General features: G+C 44.3%; 1 protein-coding gene across 1 annotated transcript; it reads left to right on the top strand.

The window, feature by feature from the left end:
• Window positions 1–8,197: 8,197 nt before the first annotated feature.
• Window positions 8,198–14,675, top strand: LOC149337384 (uncharacterized). The gene is made up of 3 exons (XM_089554413.1): window positions 8,198–8,826; window positions 12,135–12,182; window positions 14,451–14,675. The coding sequence occupies exons 1-3, from the start codon at window positions 8,698–8,700 to the stop codon at window positions 14,673–14,675; spliced, it is 402 nt and encodes a 133-aa protein (XP_089410539.1). The 5' UTR covers window positions 8,198–8,697.
• Window positions 14,676–15,652: the final 977 nt, after the last annotated feature.

The following is a 15,652-nucleotide window of genomic DNA, read 5'->3' as shown; positions in this document are numbered from 1 at the left end:
CCTAAGAGCCTGTTCATGCTTTTCCGTGTATATCTGCCCTTCGTTTAGCCATATCCCGAGGTATTTGTATTCGGCCACTTTGGGTATTTCATGGCCTTGATCTGTTGTATCGTTAAAAATCATCACACCTGATTTAGTTGCGCTAAAACTGAATCCTAGAGCGTCTCCTTCGTCTCCACACCAATTAACCAAAGTTTGTAAATCTTCCTGGCTATCTGCTAACAGTACAATATCGTCCGCATACATTAAACCCGGGAGTCGCTGCTCAACTACATTTCCGCCTAATCTGTACGATAGATTATAACCCAGATTACTTTCTTCTAGCCTTCTTTCTATATTTATCACGTAAAGCATGAACAGCAGCGGTGATAGAGGACAACCTTGCCTTAATCCTTTGTGCACTCCCACAGTTGTGGTACTTTTTTTCCCTTCCCATGTAATTTCAACTTCATTATCTCGGTAGATTTCCTGTAGAAAATCAATTACCTCATCACCAATACCTAAATCTTTTTCCCTGTTCACGTTATCGTATGCACCGCTTATGTCCAGAAAGGCTAAAAACAGAGGTCTATTTTCCGCCTTAGCTATTTCTATGCATTGGGTAAGCACGAACAGGCTATCATCTAACCGCCTACCCCTTCTGAACCCTTTCTGAAGTTCTCCGAGTATCCTATTCCCTTCTACCAATGACTGCATTTTTAATTTCACCGCCTGCATTGCCAGCCTGTACATAACAGATGTTATCGTAATCGGACGGAAGGATTTTATGTTCATCTTATCTCCTTTCCCTTTATAAATCAAATTCATTTTACTCTGTCTCCAGCTGTGCGGAATTTGCTGATTTGTTATGAATGTCTCCAATGCTTTTATCAGCGCGCCCTTGCTTCTTGGGCCAAGTTCATTAATCAGCTTAATTGGAATTTCGTCTATCCCTGCGGATGTGGTTTTAGGAATATTCGCTTCCGCCTTTTCCCAGTTAAGACTAGTCAGTTCTAAGCTGTTCTCTTTTGTGCTGTCCTGTGTTGCCGCCTCACTTGGGGAGATTACCCCATTGGCGTTGCTAAAAGACGCAGCTATAAATGACGTAATGTAGTCCACAGCATCGTCTCCCTCTAAACATTTTCCCTCAGCATCTATAATCTGTTCCTGCTTTCTTTGATTTGTTTTTCCCAACCAGCTTATATGGTTCCAGAATTTTCTTGGCCCCCTTTATTTGCCTCGCGAACTTCAGCCAGCCATTTATCAGAGGACTGCTTTATTTTAGCCTGGACTAGGACCTGAACTTGCTGTTTCTTTTGTCGATAAGATTCCTATTTCTTTCCTATTTCCTCTACAGATAACTGCGCCTTCTTCGCTTCTCTGTGTTCCCTTGAAGCCACCCGTCGTTGTTCGATGGCCTCCTTAATTTCCATATTCCACCAGCTTCGTGGCTTCCTCTTTCCTCTCCAGCGGTTAACTCCTTTCACTTGTTTCATTTTTGTAGCGATGAGCAGTTCCAACTGAATATAATCCCAATTTTCCATGTGGCGTTTCTCAATTACTTCTTCTATATCGGCTGATATTAGCGCTATTTGTTCATCATTTAATTTTGCGTTGTCTTTTGGACTTCGTTGCATTTCTCTTTTGACTAGGGCTCCCAACTGTAGACTAATACGTTTATGATCACTTCCAAGGCTGTCCTTCCCCTCTTCGTCTATTTCCATTATTGCGAGCTTGCTATAGATGCCCTGCGACATTAGACAGTAGTCAATCGTTGTTTACCACCAACTCGGGCGCCGCGGTGCGGTCGTTTCTTTGGGACTGCGGCAGCTTCCCGGTAGCACCTACACATTGCCCAGCATACTTCCGCAGCGCATTTTTGTTCCAGCAAGCATTGTGTTATCAAAGGGACAAAATTAATGGGATAAAAATTTAATTTCTTTTGACATTCACGTTAACCTTGTCCGCGCTTAGCACAGGCTTGTGCTCATATGGGTACCCTATTGAAAAAACTCTGCGTGAGTTTGCACGAGAACAGTGATTTTTGTACGATCACGTTCATTTTGCACACAAATGCGCAGAAATTGTGCGTTACCTGTACGCATTCTGTGCGTCCTGTGTGTACATATGCGCGTACTGTGAGCTGATAGACGTTCACGCACACTCTTTGCGTGTAAAAAATCGTGGACTCTCGTGGAGAACTCTCTGTACGTGGACATCTGCGTGCTGAGAGGGGGCTTGCCGAAGCTGTGCGTGCTTATGTGCATACTGAGCAAGCTCAGTGAGGCTGCGTGTGGCCATGTGTGCGTTTGCTTGCTTAGTAGCAACTTGTCGAGACTGTAAAGGCCCATTTAGGGTGAAAGCAAACAAAGTTCTAGCATTCAGTTAATGATTACTTCTCAATAATGAGCAATAAGCTCACGTTTTGCTGTTTTATAATTTTCGTCTTGGCGTAAGTACCCATTAATCATTTTCAACTTCAGCAAACAAATAACCAAAAAATTATCTTTTAGTGCAAAATGGTTTCCTTCGATACTGCAGGGACCTGTACATGACAACATGCACACTGAGCAAGAACTTGTCAACATTGCAAGTTCATAGTAAAATAATGTAAAAAACAAGCTGCTAATGACTCTTACAGCATCCTTCAGTTCTTCCTTTAACCAATTCTGAAAGTTACAGATATCTTATAGATGCATGATGAAAGCCATCCAGAGCACTTATGTTGTTGCCCGTCATGCAGACAGCCATATTTCGAAATCAGAAGCAACACAACCATTTGTTGCTTGCACTCGAAAGGAGTCAATCAATGGAATAACTCTGAAAGGGCAACAGTGTTTGTTAGGTGCAACAAACAAGCTTGGGGATATAATCAGGTTCAATCAAACATGACGTGCAGAAAGCGAATTGTGAGCTGTAACAGGAATGTTACGAGGCAATTTCCAAAACCATTTCCAAAGCAATTTCCAAAGTCATTAGCATAAATTTACATACACGTAAAAAGGCCATGTAAGCCTACACGAAAAGACAGTTTTGAATTCACAGTTGGTGTCAAAAGTTCAGAAATTAGTGCCCTCTCTCAAATTCAGTGACAAATCACAGATCGATTAATTAATTCCCAGTATGGCTCCAGAACAAATCCAATGAATCTCAAATGTGCGAAGTATATATACCACACATGTTGCCTGATTAGCACCAGCATTGCATGATGCATGACGAAGTATCACACTCTTCATTCTTCTTCAATCTGTTTTGAAATTTGCACTACCACAAAGACCATCTGGATGCGCTATTATTCCGTCATATTGCTGAGAGTCACATTCGGAGACCAAGAGCAACACAGCAGTGTGCTGCACATGAGTGGATATAATGCACTGGGACAACTGTGCACAGTAAGGAACGCTTGTAAGGCGTCAGGTATTTGCTTGGGGAATGTAATCGAGTTCAGTCATGTTTCATGTGTAGAAAGGAAGATAAAAGTTGTAGCAGAACTATGAAATCCAACATCCAATACTGAACTTCCCCAGGTGATCTACACACACATAAAAAGCACGAAAGGATAAGCTCAGCGGTACTGTTAAGTTTGATGCCCTTTGAGGTTTGACTTGCGCGTCTGTATGCAACCATCAGATACCATCTTGAAGTTACCAGAATGCCCAAAACAACTTTGTTGAACTGTTCTACTCTAAACTGAAATACTTTTCCTTAAAACATTTTTTTTTGCGACATGCTGTGTAGCTAATTATAAAATAAAGAAAAGAAGCTGATAAAATTTTCTCATCTCAAACGTACTGATAAGTACACAAATCTGAGTGCTTTCAAGAGAGGTGATGCACCCGGTATTCAGTGTCCAGAAGCATACATAATGCTGCAGAATCCTATAGCAAGAAAATTTCTTTTAGTTGACAGATGGCTATGCCTGGTTACAAAGTCAATACCAAGTAAGGCACATATCCTAACCTGCAATTACATGAAGCTGCACGTGCTTCATAGGCTGTAACTCCGCCAATAACTGCTACATATTTCCCACCTCTAGCACGAGTGCGGAATCAATATACAGCATGGAAACAGCAGTTTTGTTGCTTTAGCTTCTTTACTATGCTGTCTAGGCAAGGGACGAGTTGAAATATTTGCATGGGCAGTTCTCGATTGAAGTAACGTAAAAAACATCCGCACTCCTTTCTGCTGAAGCGACTGGTGGACCACTTTTGCATGTCGCATCTCGTATGACTTGCTAAGGGTCCAGACTGACACACGCACTTCGTCAAACCTTCACACAAAACACTCTTCGCTTTTGCTATAAGCTCCGGCCACAGGCAGTAAGTGTCCCGTCACCGTTCACATCGCAAAAGAAGGCAGCGCTCGCAGGCGGTCAGTTTGAGCTGACAGCGACAGGTGTTGCAGGCACACCGCCGACTAAGTTTCCAAGGAAGCCACACTGTAGAAGGGCGCCGTCTTGTAATCGAAACACACCACAGAAACAATGGCCACTGTCGCTGCTTATGAGCCAGGCATTTTTGCAACGAAGTTAGCAGTGCAATAGGCCGAAAGGTTCGACTCATCAAACGACGGCACCGCACTGCTGACCTCATTATCGTTGTCGACCAGACATCCATAGCACATATGCCCCGACGGATCGCTTAATTGGGAGCTGCTACTACTCTTGGATGAGAGCGCGCCCACCGGCAGCACACACCGGTAATCCTCCTTCTTTTGCGATTCCAGCACAGTAACAGCGGCGCGCAAGACAGCCCAGCAGCAGCACGAGAAAACAAGCGAAGCTCACGGCGGTGATCTCAGAAACCATGCAGCATGTCGGATAGGCTTTGGATTTGACGAGCTAGACCATGCCCACTCACGCACGCACGCACGCACGAATGTACCGACACGCATATTAATGCGTCCATGCGTCACAAATTTCTCAAGTTTTTAATGCTAATATGTGCACAACAACTTAATTATTTTTGTAACGAAAGTTTCATTTGGTTTTAGTTCTTTGCTATCGCACTGCCCAAAAGCATAGAGCCCGAAAGAGACGACCTGGAGGAATGCCTGGAGGCGATGCCTTTCTAAACGGGCCGAAGGAAGCCGGAACTGGCCGAAGCGCTAGCCAACGAACGCAGCGTCTGGGGAGGGACAGCATGGCGGTCAGCGTTACTATAGAGGCTAGAAGGTTTGACTAGTGTCGTGAACGCGCCAGCGGAGAGGAAATGATTTGCAATGACGGCTCACAGATGGCGCTGCCGCTAGCAGGTGTGTTGCGCGCGCGCTCGGCAGCAATGCCGGGAAACGCGCTTCGCTGCGCGCATCTCGCTGTAACGGCTGCGATATTCGTCCGGCGAAAGCATAAAACATAATACGAGTGTCGATATATGTTCTGCGGTGCATGCGGCGTCGGTCAGCAGCGGTATTCTCAGCAAACCACTTTCGAAGCTACTGCTTCAGGTGGACACAGAGTGTTGAAGCCGCGTGCAGTTATATTTTTGTTTTTTTATGCTTTGGTTGACCCATTTTCGCGGAAAAAGAAACAAAGAAAATCTGCGCAAGAAGACAGCGACGAAGGGAAAGGAACGAGCACAACACGACATGCGCAAAAGCAAGAAAGGCTCGTCATCCAATTAAGAGATTGAGCTTGTCTCGTATAACGACCGAGCGAAATTCGAGCCTCACGTGTGGAAGGCACCACTCGCGGATGGTCGTTACAGCCCTAAATGCGATAATGTAATCACATAAATAAGGGAACAGAACACATTAACGCAATGTTTGTTTACAGGAACATTTCACTGATGCAGTTTCACTGGCACCGCCTCAGTTTGAGCAGATTTTGCTTCTCGCGATTGGACGCCTTATCTTTGCTCATTACCTTAGTAAAAAAAATGCCACCTCGTCAATACATATAACTTAATCACATCCCTTGTAAGAGTGCGGGAGTGCTCGCTGCAGCCAACTTCTTGGAGTTCATGCCCTTGTAGAAAATGAAAAAAGACATCATGCTACAAGCATGCAGCTCGATCGTTTCTGCTGAAAAAAGGCACTGAATGCATTTTCTAGTGTAGTTATTAACACTTCAATGCGTTTTGAAGCGTTCAAGAGACCTCCATGGTCAGCCTGCCTCGTCAGTGAGGCATTCTCATTTTTATCAGCCTGTAGGGGCAAAATAGCCAAGGCAGATGCACATGCGCGGGGCATATAGTAATATTTTCAGTGATTTCCTGACAACGCAGCCAGTGACATATAAAAAATGAATCGGCTGTCGCTTTTCTTTTCTACACTGCAGCCATTATGGTCAAACATGCTGTCCTGCTCTTGCAGCACTGCTGAAGCATGTGCGAGATTTACCCCGTCCAAGAGAGGCTTATCTCTGCCACCTTTTCTTTCCTGCTGCAGAAGAGAACTCACGACCTCAGCTGGGGAATTTCCATCCCTTGGCGACTTTGTTGTAGAAGGCAAGGTTATTTACTGTAAGCAAAAACTGCTCTGGAGAGGGGTGGTCATTCCAGCATGATTGTCTTACAATTCCATAAATTCTCTAATTTGTCTTGGCTCAAATTAGCTGTCAGGAGATATTTGTATTTTATAGTGATGACACGTCGCATAATTCACAAGTGACAGTGTGCTTTTCAGCGTCACACGAAGTACGAGGGCAGTCCCTGCACTGAGAAATACATCGCCGTGCTGAGCGGCGTGCCGTTCCCATTCATTCAAAAAGGCTAGAAATTCTTCTAGAAAGCTCGCACTTGCTGACTCTGGGCGAAGCCCTTTGGAGGGCACCCTTGATGTCATGACAAATATCAAGCGTTCCAAGGGCTTCACAAATACGGAAAATTTTGTCTAGCTTATCCTTGTAAAAAAAAAAAGTCCTTTCAAAACCTCATCACTGAACTGCTGGAAGGCTAAGTAGACACGCATTAAATGCGTTGTCATTGTTGAATCGCTGCGCACAAACATGCCAGGCAATCAGGGGCGAAGTGAGCGAAGCAGAAACGCACGAGAAAGACGCCCTTTCACTCGACGAGCGACACGGGGAGCTGCGGCGGCGGCATCGGTCTTCTCGGCTCGCCTAACTCGCCTGCCGCGAACAGCGCCACCTACGCTAGCATCGAAACAGGTTTCGGCGCGGCGGCTGGCGAGGGCGCCTGCTCACGACACTAGTCAAACCTTCTAGCCTCTATAGCGTTACTACGTTTGTCGTGGTCCTTTGTGGTGCCGAGGGCGTGAACGATCGCTGGCATGAGCATTTGTCACTCTTCCGATATGTGATGTGCCGACAGCAGTGAAATTCGCTGGTGCGATGTACGAAAACGTGGTAAGGTGCTGAGTAAACCTGTGTTTATAGCGTGCGTCAGCGGGCTCGACGGATAGCGCGTCGTCCTTTGCGCGCCTTCACTGGAAACGCTATGCTGACGGTGGGGCTCATTTCCTCCATGGCGGAGCAGCTGGTGGGAGACCACTACCCGGGTGACATCTCGCATCTTGAGGGTAAGTTAATTTTCTTCGAACCTGTTCATTATTTCAAAGCCTTTGCGCACAACTGGCCACGTCAACACAGCTAGTACAGAGACGCGAAGACGCAGTGCCTATCGCGGCAGCACGCAGCGCTGAAAGGTTGTTTGCTGGCGGCACGCGGGCATGAATGCGCGTGTAGTGTCAGTGGTCACACGGTCGTGGTCAGTATGCCATGCAAATATGCACAGCTGATCCGATCGCGGGGTGCACGATATCAGCGCCGTACTGCCGCCGTACTGCCATTCATCTCTCGCCGAGAATGGAATATGTGCCCACCAATAAATCTTCGGCCCGGGCTTTACATTCTCGCCGCATGCTACGCTGTAATTGAAGTAACAGCGCTCGAGCAGTTTAACTACGTAGACTGCGATTCAGCTGTATGCGTTTGGATTGAGCTTCCTCCTCTTGCACTTGTATTTCACTTGTACTTTTATAAATTGTGTATTTAAGGTACGAAGCTCCATATGATCCAGCTGCGTTCGTACTTATAGCCGAGCCAGTGTAGTCGAGCCTTGAATAGCAGAACGGTGAGATAAAAACAAATTGCTCTGAAGTTTTTCGCCTCTATTTTGGCATTCGCTTTTTCATACTTTGGCTCGGAGCTGAAATGGTACAAACAACTGCAAAATGCACACAGGTTCCCTAGCTCCATTTGCCCTAAATCCCGAAGTTGCAGTGAAATTTAAGGGTAATTGAGCCTTTAATATGTACGAAGAATAAACTTGATTGTTTCATGATTATAACCAATGGCGCAAATAAATCTGACTTTGACTTAAATATGCTGAGGTACCTCTCCAATACCTTATTTGATGTTAAAGGAAAAAGTGTGGTTTTTCTGCAATTGGCACTATTAATTCATCATACCTGTGAGAATGTGAAATCAGTGCTAATCATGCCAGATTTCAAATTGAGGGACGCATGCAGAATTTGAAGCAAACCAGCCTTCTACTGAAAATATCGTTCTGCTGTGGTCTGTTCTTTTGAATGGTGGCATGTATTGTAGAAACGATGCTGGATATCGATATGCAAGTGATGTCTCGTCTGAGGCTAGGTTGTGAATGACTGCCGTGGTTATGAATTTCTTGTTGCCTGGCCCACTTCGAAATGTGGTTAAACAGTTGTGTTCCATTCTGCGACCGGCTCCTTTTTGTGCCTTGCACTTTGCCTTACATGCTTGATTCTAGTCCATTTTTTGCACTGTGCTGCTGTTAAATGTGTCTTTTTACCTTGCAGCAATCTCCACATAGCTTTACCAGCAATGCCTCTTCCAAGCTCTCCAGTATGGCTGTGCCAGCCTTTCACTTGGTGCTAGGATGCCCAGCAAGCAAGCAGGCTTTTGAAGTAAGCACTGAAGACATCTTCCGACACAAGTAGCTTTTATTTTCCTAGTCCACTGCTACTTGTGTGACCCCTCGTTATGTTGATTTTGGCAAGTTAGGTTGCCTATTAAGGGCTCTCTTTTGTTTTTCACCTGCTGCTGTGGCCTACTGCATTGGTGTTCGGCTACTGAGCCCAAAGACGCGGCATTGAAGTGTGGTGGCTTCGTTTCGACAAGGCGAAATGCATATTTGCTCGTGTGTTATGCAATGTCAGTGCATGTTAAAGAATCTTTGGTGGTCGAAATTTATGCACAGCCCTCCTCTATGAATGGAGCTATTGTTCAACTTTGAGGCATTAAAGGGACACTGATGGCAAGCTGAAGTTGACCTGTGATGATGAAGTTCCGCATCCTAACCACAAAGACGACACTTTTTCTGAAAGTGGAGCTTTATAAGCCAGAGAAAGCAAAACATACAATTTTCATCAGCACCGGCTGATTTCGGAAGTAAATTGCGATGCGCTGACTCCGTTTTTTTTTTGGCACAGATTCCAGAGGCTAGGCTGAACTGCCATTCACCTCAGAACGGTTATCATGGAGTCCTTTGTGTAGACTTCATGAGTTCAAATCGAGTGGCGGGAAAATTTTTAAATGTAATTTTTGCGCCAATCATTGTGTTGATGGCCCTTGCACTGCTGTTAAAAACCGGGATAGCAGTATGGTATCCCATAAAACTAGGTTCAGGACTTGCAGGAAGTGGTTTATCACATTCCGCTAGCTTGTGAAACTACTTCAGGGATATGTGCAGGTGTCTTTAATGTGTTCCTGAGTGAGCACTAACTCGTTAGGGGGAAGGCAGCTTCTAATCTGGCACTACAGTGCCAATGTCGTGAGTGTAAATCATAAGATGACCCATCAGTATGTACGCCTGATTTCTGTGACACTTCAGTGGTGTATAGAAGTGGTAAACAAATCTGTAAGGTATTTGATGCATATCTCCAAGGCAACGGCTGTATGAGTAGCGAAGCCATTAGTCAATCTTCAACGGAAAGAATTTTCTCTTTTAGATGACGTGCTTGTATATCAGTGACAGTTATTTGTTGTCCTGCCTTTCGCTGGTGTGAGTCATGTGTGGCGCATCTTCATGCGAGCCTTCTTTTCCTTTACAAAAAATTCAATTGATAGTCCAACCTGTTTTCTTCTCTTTTCCTGTGTTGCATCTTTTGGCTGGTTTTAAATCTGTAACTGAGCTCAGACCGTGATAATTACAGCCAGTAAACAGGGCTACTGAATTTGAGCTTGGCATACATGCGTACTGTATGTGTGAAAGTGCAGTTTACAATATTCAGAAATGCTTGATAGCCTTACAAGAATCTAAAATTTTGTTGGAATTCCTATTTGTTCTCTGTTCAAGTGTCGAGAGTTTTTCCGCTTCATCGTGTGATTAGAGCCACTTTGGTACTTAAGCTGAAATCTTTTCTTTAGCCTGCATGTTTCTCACTTTTGGGACAGAAACGTGGAGGCTAATGAAGAGAGTTCAGCTTAAAAGAGTATAGACACCTAATCTTGGTGGCATGTTTTCTTCTCTATAATGATGCGGAAGACACTACTATGCATGAACCACCATCTGGTATTCGTGTGAGACCGCTAAATAATTTATAATCAACTTTTTCTGCCATCCTGTTTCGGTGAACAATTTGACTATGGCTATGACATCAAAGAGAGCTTATAGGTCACGTGAGGCGTGGAAAAACTGCACTTATAATCGCTGCTTCATCGTTTTAATTCGCTACAGCGCTGACGCCAGCATTCCTTAAGAGCCAGAAGTACCAATTGTATTGCAGTTTTTCATGCCTCACGTGACCAATAACCTCGCTTTGAAGTCACAGCCATCATTCAGCTGTCGAAACCGAAACAAATACAGTAGGAGAAAGAAATTTGATTATAAATTATTTAGCGGTCATAGGAGGATGCCATGTGGTAATCCGTGTATAATACTTTATGCCTTATTACAAAGAAAAAAACACGTGCCAAACGATAAGGACAGCAAAGTGAGCTATGGAAAGAAAAATGATAAGTCTAACATTAAGAGACCAAAAGGGGGCGGAGTGGGTGAGGGAACAAATGCGGGTTAATGACATGCTACTTGAAATTAAGAGGAAGAAATGGGCCTGGGCGGGGCTTGTAATGGGAAGACAACATAACCGCTGGTCCTTAAGGGTAATGGAGTGGATTCCAAAAGAATGCAAGCATAGCAGGGGGCGGCAGAAAGTTAGATGGGCGGATGAGATGAAGAAGTTCGCGGGGATATGGTGGCCACACCTAGCAAAGGACAGGGTTAATGTGGAGACATGGGTGAGTCCTTTGCCCTGCAGTGGGCCTTGTCAGGCTGATGATGATGGTATGTGTCGCACCTGCTGCTTCGTGCTATCAGCTGGCCCATGCTTGGCCGACCAGACTAGCCAAATTTGTGATGTGGGTTTTCTATTGCACCTGCATTTGTGTACACAGAGGACTTGAATGGTAGCAGGCGATGCTGTGCATGTGTTCACGCCACAGCACACATGACCCACACTGAAAGCTTCTCTGCCTTTAGTAAGACAGCTGCGTCAGTCTGGGGCATAACGTATCCCAGTGCTAGAGTATGAGTAAATTGCTCTGGAATTTTAATCTGGTATCAGGTAGCATAGCGCAAAAGAAGGCTAGCGCGGCTGCCTAATATTCTCTTGGGCAGCTGTGTTGGATTTTCAGTGCCTGTTAGTGTAATCCGTGAAAGTTCACTGTAACCCATTCGTTTCGATGTAAATTAGGAAGTCCTTAGAGCCCTGTACTTTTTAATGATAATAACAAGGTAATGCAGTAATTCAATTGTACCTGTTCTCTTTCAACACAGTAAAGTGCTGCTGGGTCGAGGTCACAGTTTTACTTTGTAGGTGTGCTCAGGCTGTCATCATCATCATCAGCAGCAGCAGCAGCAGCAGCCTGACTACACCCACTGCAGGGCAAAGCCTCTCCCATGTCTCTCCAATTTTGTCTGTCCTTTGCCACTTGCGGCCACTGTATCCCCACAAACTTCTTAATCTCATCCACCCACCATTTTTTCCTGTGTGTGTCTTCGCCATTCTGAAATTCATTCATACCAATGGGTTGATGCACGTAGTGTCAGGTGCGTAATGTGATACCACCAGCTCACCCCAAGCTGTGCTCAGATTTGCCTCATTGCTGCAGGAGCAATAAGGCAGGCTTGAGGCTGAGTGGTGCAAAAACATGATTTTTCAAGAATGTCTTTGTGGAAATTGCAATTAATCATGTGAATTTGCTTTCATTTTAGGAGCTGCACACAAGCTGTGCGCCTTTCCATGCTGATCATGCTGGCCAGGTACGCTTATGGTTACATTACTAGGTTGTTTTCATAATGGCAGTTGTGGATTTCTGTGTGGTTTTAAAACATAAATTGTATAAGTATTTGCCCTGCCACAAAAGTATAGTGGTGCATTCAAGGCCAGTGTTACAAAGGGATGTTTTGATTGCTGCAAGAACTTGAAGGCCCCTGTGTGGTCACTGTGGAAGGCCCCCTCCCTACTTAGGAATTGCTATTTGGGTTACTCAGTCATTTGGCAGAGGAATAGTGTATAGAGATAAGGGATGGAAGAATGCTTCCAACTAAAGAAAAAAATCCAGCAAGCAGTCATAGAAGCAGAAGTACAAAAATGGCAAGGCTTTCTCTAATTTACATCGAATCTTTTTCACTTAGACTTCTTATTGCATAGAACGGCTGATGCTGGCTTACACACATATTTTCTTTAGGTATGCAGTAGGTCTCACATTCTTGTATGATATGGTCACGGTGCCAAAAAATGATGGTGGTGTTAGAAAACTCGGAATATAGAGGAATTTTATTGCTGACCTTATGGAAAACTATGGTAGCTGTGCAGTCGTTATAAATATCTTCCAATATTTTCACATAACACTCTTCTACACCCTGATTCCACAATGCCTGCATGACAGCTGTGGTTCCACCGAGTCAATTGCTGTCTGGTAGTCAATGAAGGCTATATATTGGGGTTGGTTATATTCTGCCCATTTCTCTATCACCTGATTGATTGCATGAATGTGGTCTCTTGTTGAGTATCCTTTACGAAAGCCTGCCTGATCATTTGGTTGATTGAATTCGAAGGTTGTCCTGATTCTATTAGTGATTACCTTAGTAAATACCTTGTAGACAATGGATAGTAAGCTGATCGGTCTGTAAATCTTCAAGTCCTTGACATCTTCTTTCTTATGAGTTAAAATAATGTTCGCATTCTTCCAAGCTCCTGATACGCTCGTGGTCACGAGGCAAGCGTGTACAGGGTGGCTAGTTTCTCTAGCACAATCTCTCCTCCGTCCTTCAACAAATCTGCTGTTACCTGATCCTCACCAGCTGCTTTACCCCTTTGCATTGCTCCTGAGGCTTTCTTTACTTCCTCCCTCAATACTGGCGGGATGTCCCATTGCTATGCTCTACTGCCTCTCTCCGTAACGTTCTGATTACATTCACTGCTGTAGCGATTTGTGCAGAACTCTTCGGCTACTTTAACTATCTTATCCGTATTGCTTATGACATTGCCCTCTTTGTCTTTTAGCGCATAAATCTGGTTTTTACCTGTGATTAGTTTTCTCTTCACTGATTTTAGGCTACCTCCATGCTTTAGAGCATGCTAGGTTTTCTCCATGTTAAACTTTCTTATGTTGGCTACCTTGCACTTATAAATAACTTCGATAGCTCTCCTAGTTCTATTCTATCTCTGAAGTTAGACGTCCTCATGCTTTGGCGTTTCTTCATCAGACCTTTCGTCTCCTGAGATACCTTGCAGGTATCCTCTCGAATGATCTGACCACCTACTTCTGCAGCACGCTCCAATGAATTTAAATATGTATTTAAAGATAACAGTTAAGGTGGGAGATTGAGCTTCGAGATTTGCACTTCAACTTGGGAGTTATGCCACTGCTACACAGAATACTTGATCGCCGTAGAGATATTTCATCATCTCGCACCAAGCTGCTGTGGCGCCACTGTCACAGTTGATAATTTTGCTGGGAAGCTGTTGTAGCGCTCCCACAGTTTTGAAAAGGTGGTATTCATTGTATTTGTGCTATTGGCAACAGTGATAATATGCTTGCTGCAGTGTTTTGTGGCTAGCCTTCTTTTTTTTTAGTGAAATAAGTTGTACATTTCATGTTGAGTATTCTTTCAGCGATTAAATTGCTTTGATTTTATTCCTTAGTGTATAGTTGCGAGTGCTCCATGTCTGAGTGCAAATTTCTACCACTGAAAAGCCTTCAAAATCTTAATAGATGTCCACACTGTTCTAGGGACTCAGTGGCTATTGGAAATGCCCATTTAGCTGTATTCAAGTGCCGTTGAGTTAATAGCCATTTGAAAGCCTTCAAAATGCCTGTGTGACACGGTTATTAGATTTTGTGCAGGTTTGATGCTGAGCAGTCTGCATGCTTGAGTCAGGTTTTCCAGTGTCTGTATTTCAAACCTGAAACTTTTCGAAATCATCATTGGTTCATTAATGGAAGAAGTACTTGTGCCCTTTTCTGGAATTTCCAGAAAACAGATTAACTGAATTTTTTTGCATATACTCCTACCTTTTTGCAGGTGCTGCATAGTGAGAACCTGTATCAAGACGCCAACCTGCTGGACTTGGAGAAACTGAAGAAATTGTTTAGCCACTGTGTGGCACCCATCATGAGGGATGTGGCATTAATAAAGCCAGTTAAGGTGACCTTATCTATGTCCTTTTGCAAGCATGCTACACACATGAGAGCCATCCCACGAAGCACCGTTTCTGCAAAGCTTGTTATCTCACAACACGCATGCTGAATGAGGCAGTGACAGACAGATGAGGAGGCCTTAATGCAGTACATTAGCGTACCGTGTTGAGCAGTGATGTAGGAGCCTTGCAGCCATGCAAGGTATTATCGGTATCATGATGGTAACTCCATTAGACACTGTCTAGTGCTCTGTGAGCCAGACTCGGCTCTTGAACATTCTGGGACTCACCCTTGGCTCTCGGACATTCTGGAAGCCTCACCCGGCTTGCGCATATTACGCGAGGATGTCTCCTGCTGTACGAGCCTTACGCGGCTTGCACACTTATGTGAGAGATGTCTCGCGTTTGCGAGCTTGCTCGGCTTGCGCAAATTATGTGAAATATATCTCGCGTTCTGCGACCTCGTTCAATCGTCGCATTTTGCGTGGCAATAAACACGCAAAGATAGGCACGCAGAATTCACGCTCAATATTTTCAATAGGGTACCGTCATCGTGGTGCATGGCGGAGAAAACTTTTTGGCCAATACCAAGCTTTAGGTGCAAAGCTAGCATGCAGACAAAATTACAATGCTCTCTCAATCCTTCTTGCCGGCCATAAAGCACCCACTGCAAATGGGGCGTTGTTGTCGCCTCTGGGGAGGTTCCCCAGTTAATAATAATAATAATATTTTTATTCATTCATTCCAATACAAATGTGGGCCTGCCAAAGCCTTAGAAGGCTTGAGTGGCAGCAGACGGCACACAACTCATGCACCGAACACACAGTGCCAAAAAACAGAAAGAAAAAGTGGGGGTTAAGAAAAGTAAAATAAATTCAGAGCGGAGTAAAAAATGCAACACACGGAAAAATAAAGAACACGTAAAATCATAGAATCATAACAGAATGCTGGAAGTAACAACGAAGTTTCTGAAGAAAAGCTTTCACTATTTTTTTGGAGTTAGCAGAAAACATTTCTTTAGGTAACCGGTTAAGCACAGAAGGAACATAATGTTTTCGCAGACGCTGGCCGTATCGAGTTCGGACTC

This window comes from Amblyomma mixtum, chromosome 7 (genome assembly GCF_055824585.1).
Source record: "Amblyomma mixtum isolate Tamu chromosome 7, ASM5582458v1, whole genome shotgun sequence".
Classification (NCBI taxonomy): Eukaryota; Metazoa; Arthropoda; class Arachnida; order Ixodida; family Ixodidae; genus Amblyomma; species Amblyomma mixtum.
The sequence above is the reverse complement of the archived record's forward strand: the minus strand, read 5'-3'. Positions and strand labels throughout refer to the sequence as shown.

Excerpts from the sequence above, each read along its gene's own strand:
- LOC149337384 (XM_089554413.1), top strand. The coding sequence starts at position 8,698 with ATGTGTCTTTTTACCTTGCAGCAATCTCCACATAGCTTTACCAGCAAT. Across the intron at positions 8,827-12,134 it reads CAAGCAAGCAGGCTTTTGAA|GAGCTGCACACAAGCTGTGC; the intron begins GTAAGCACTGAA and ends CTTTCATTTTAG. Across the intron at positions 12,183-14,450 it reads ATGCTGATCATGCTGGCCAG|GTGCTGCATAGTGAGAACCT; the intron begins GTACGCTTATGG and ends ACCTTTTTGCAG.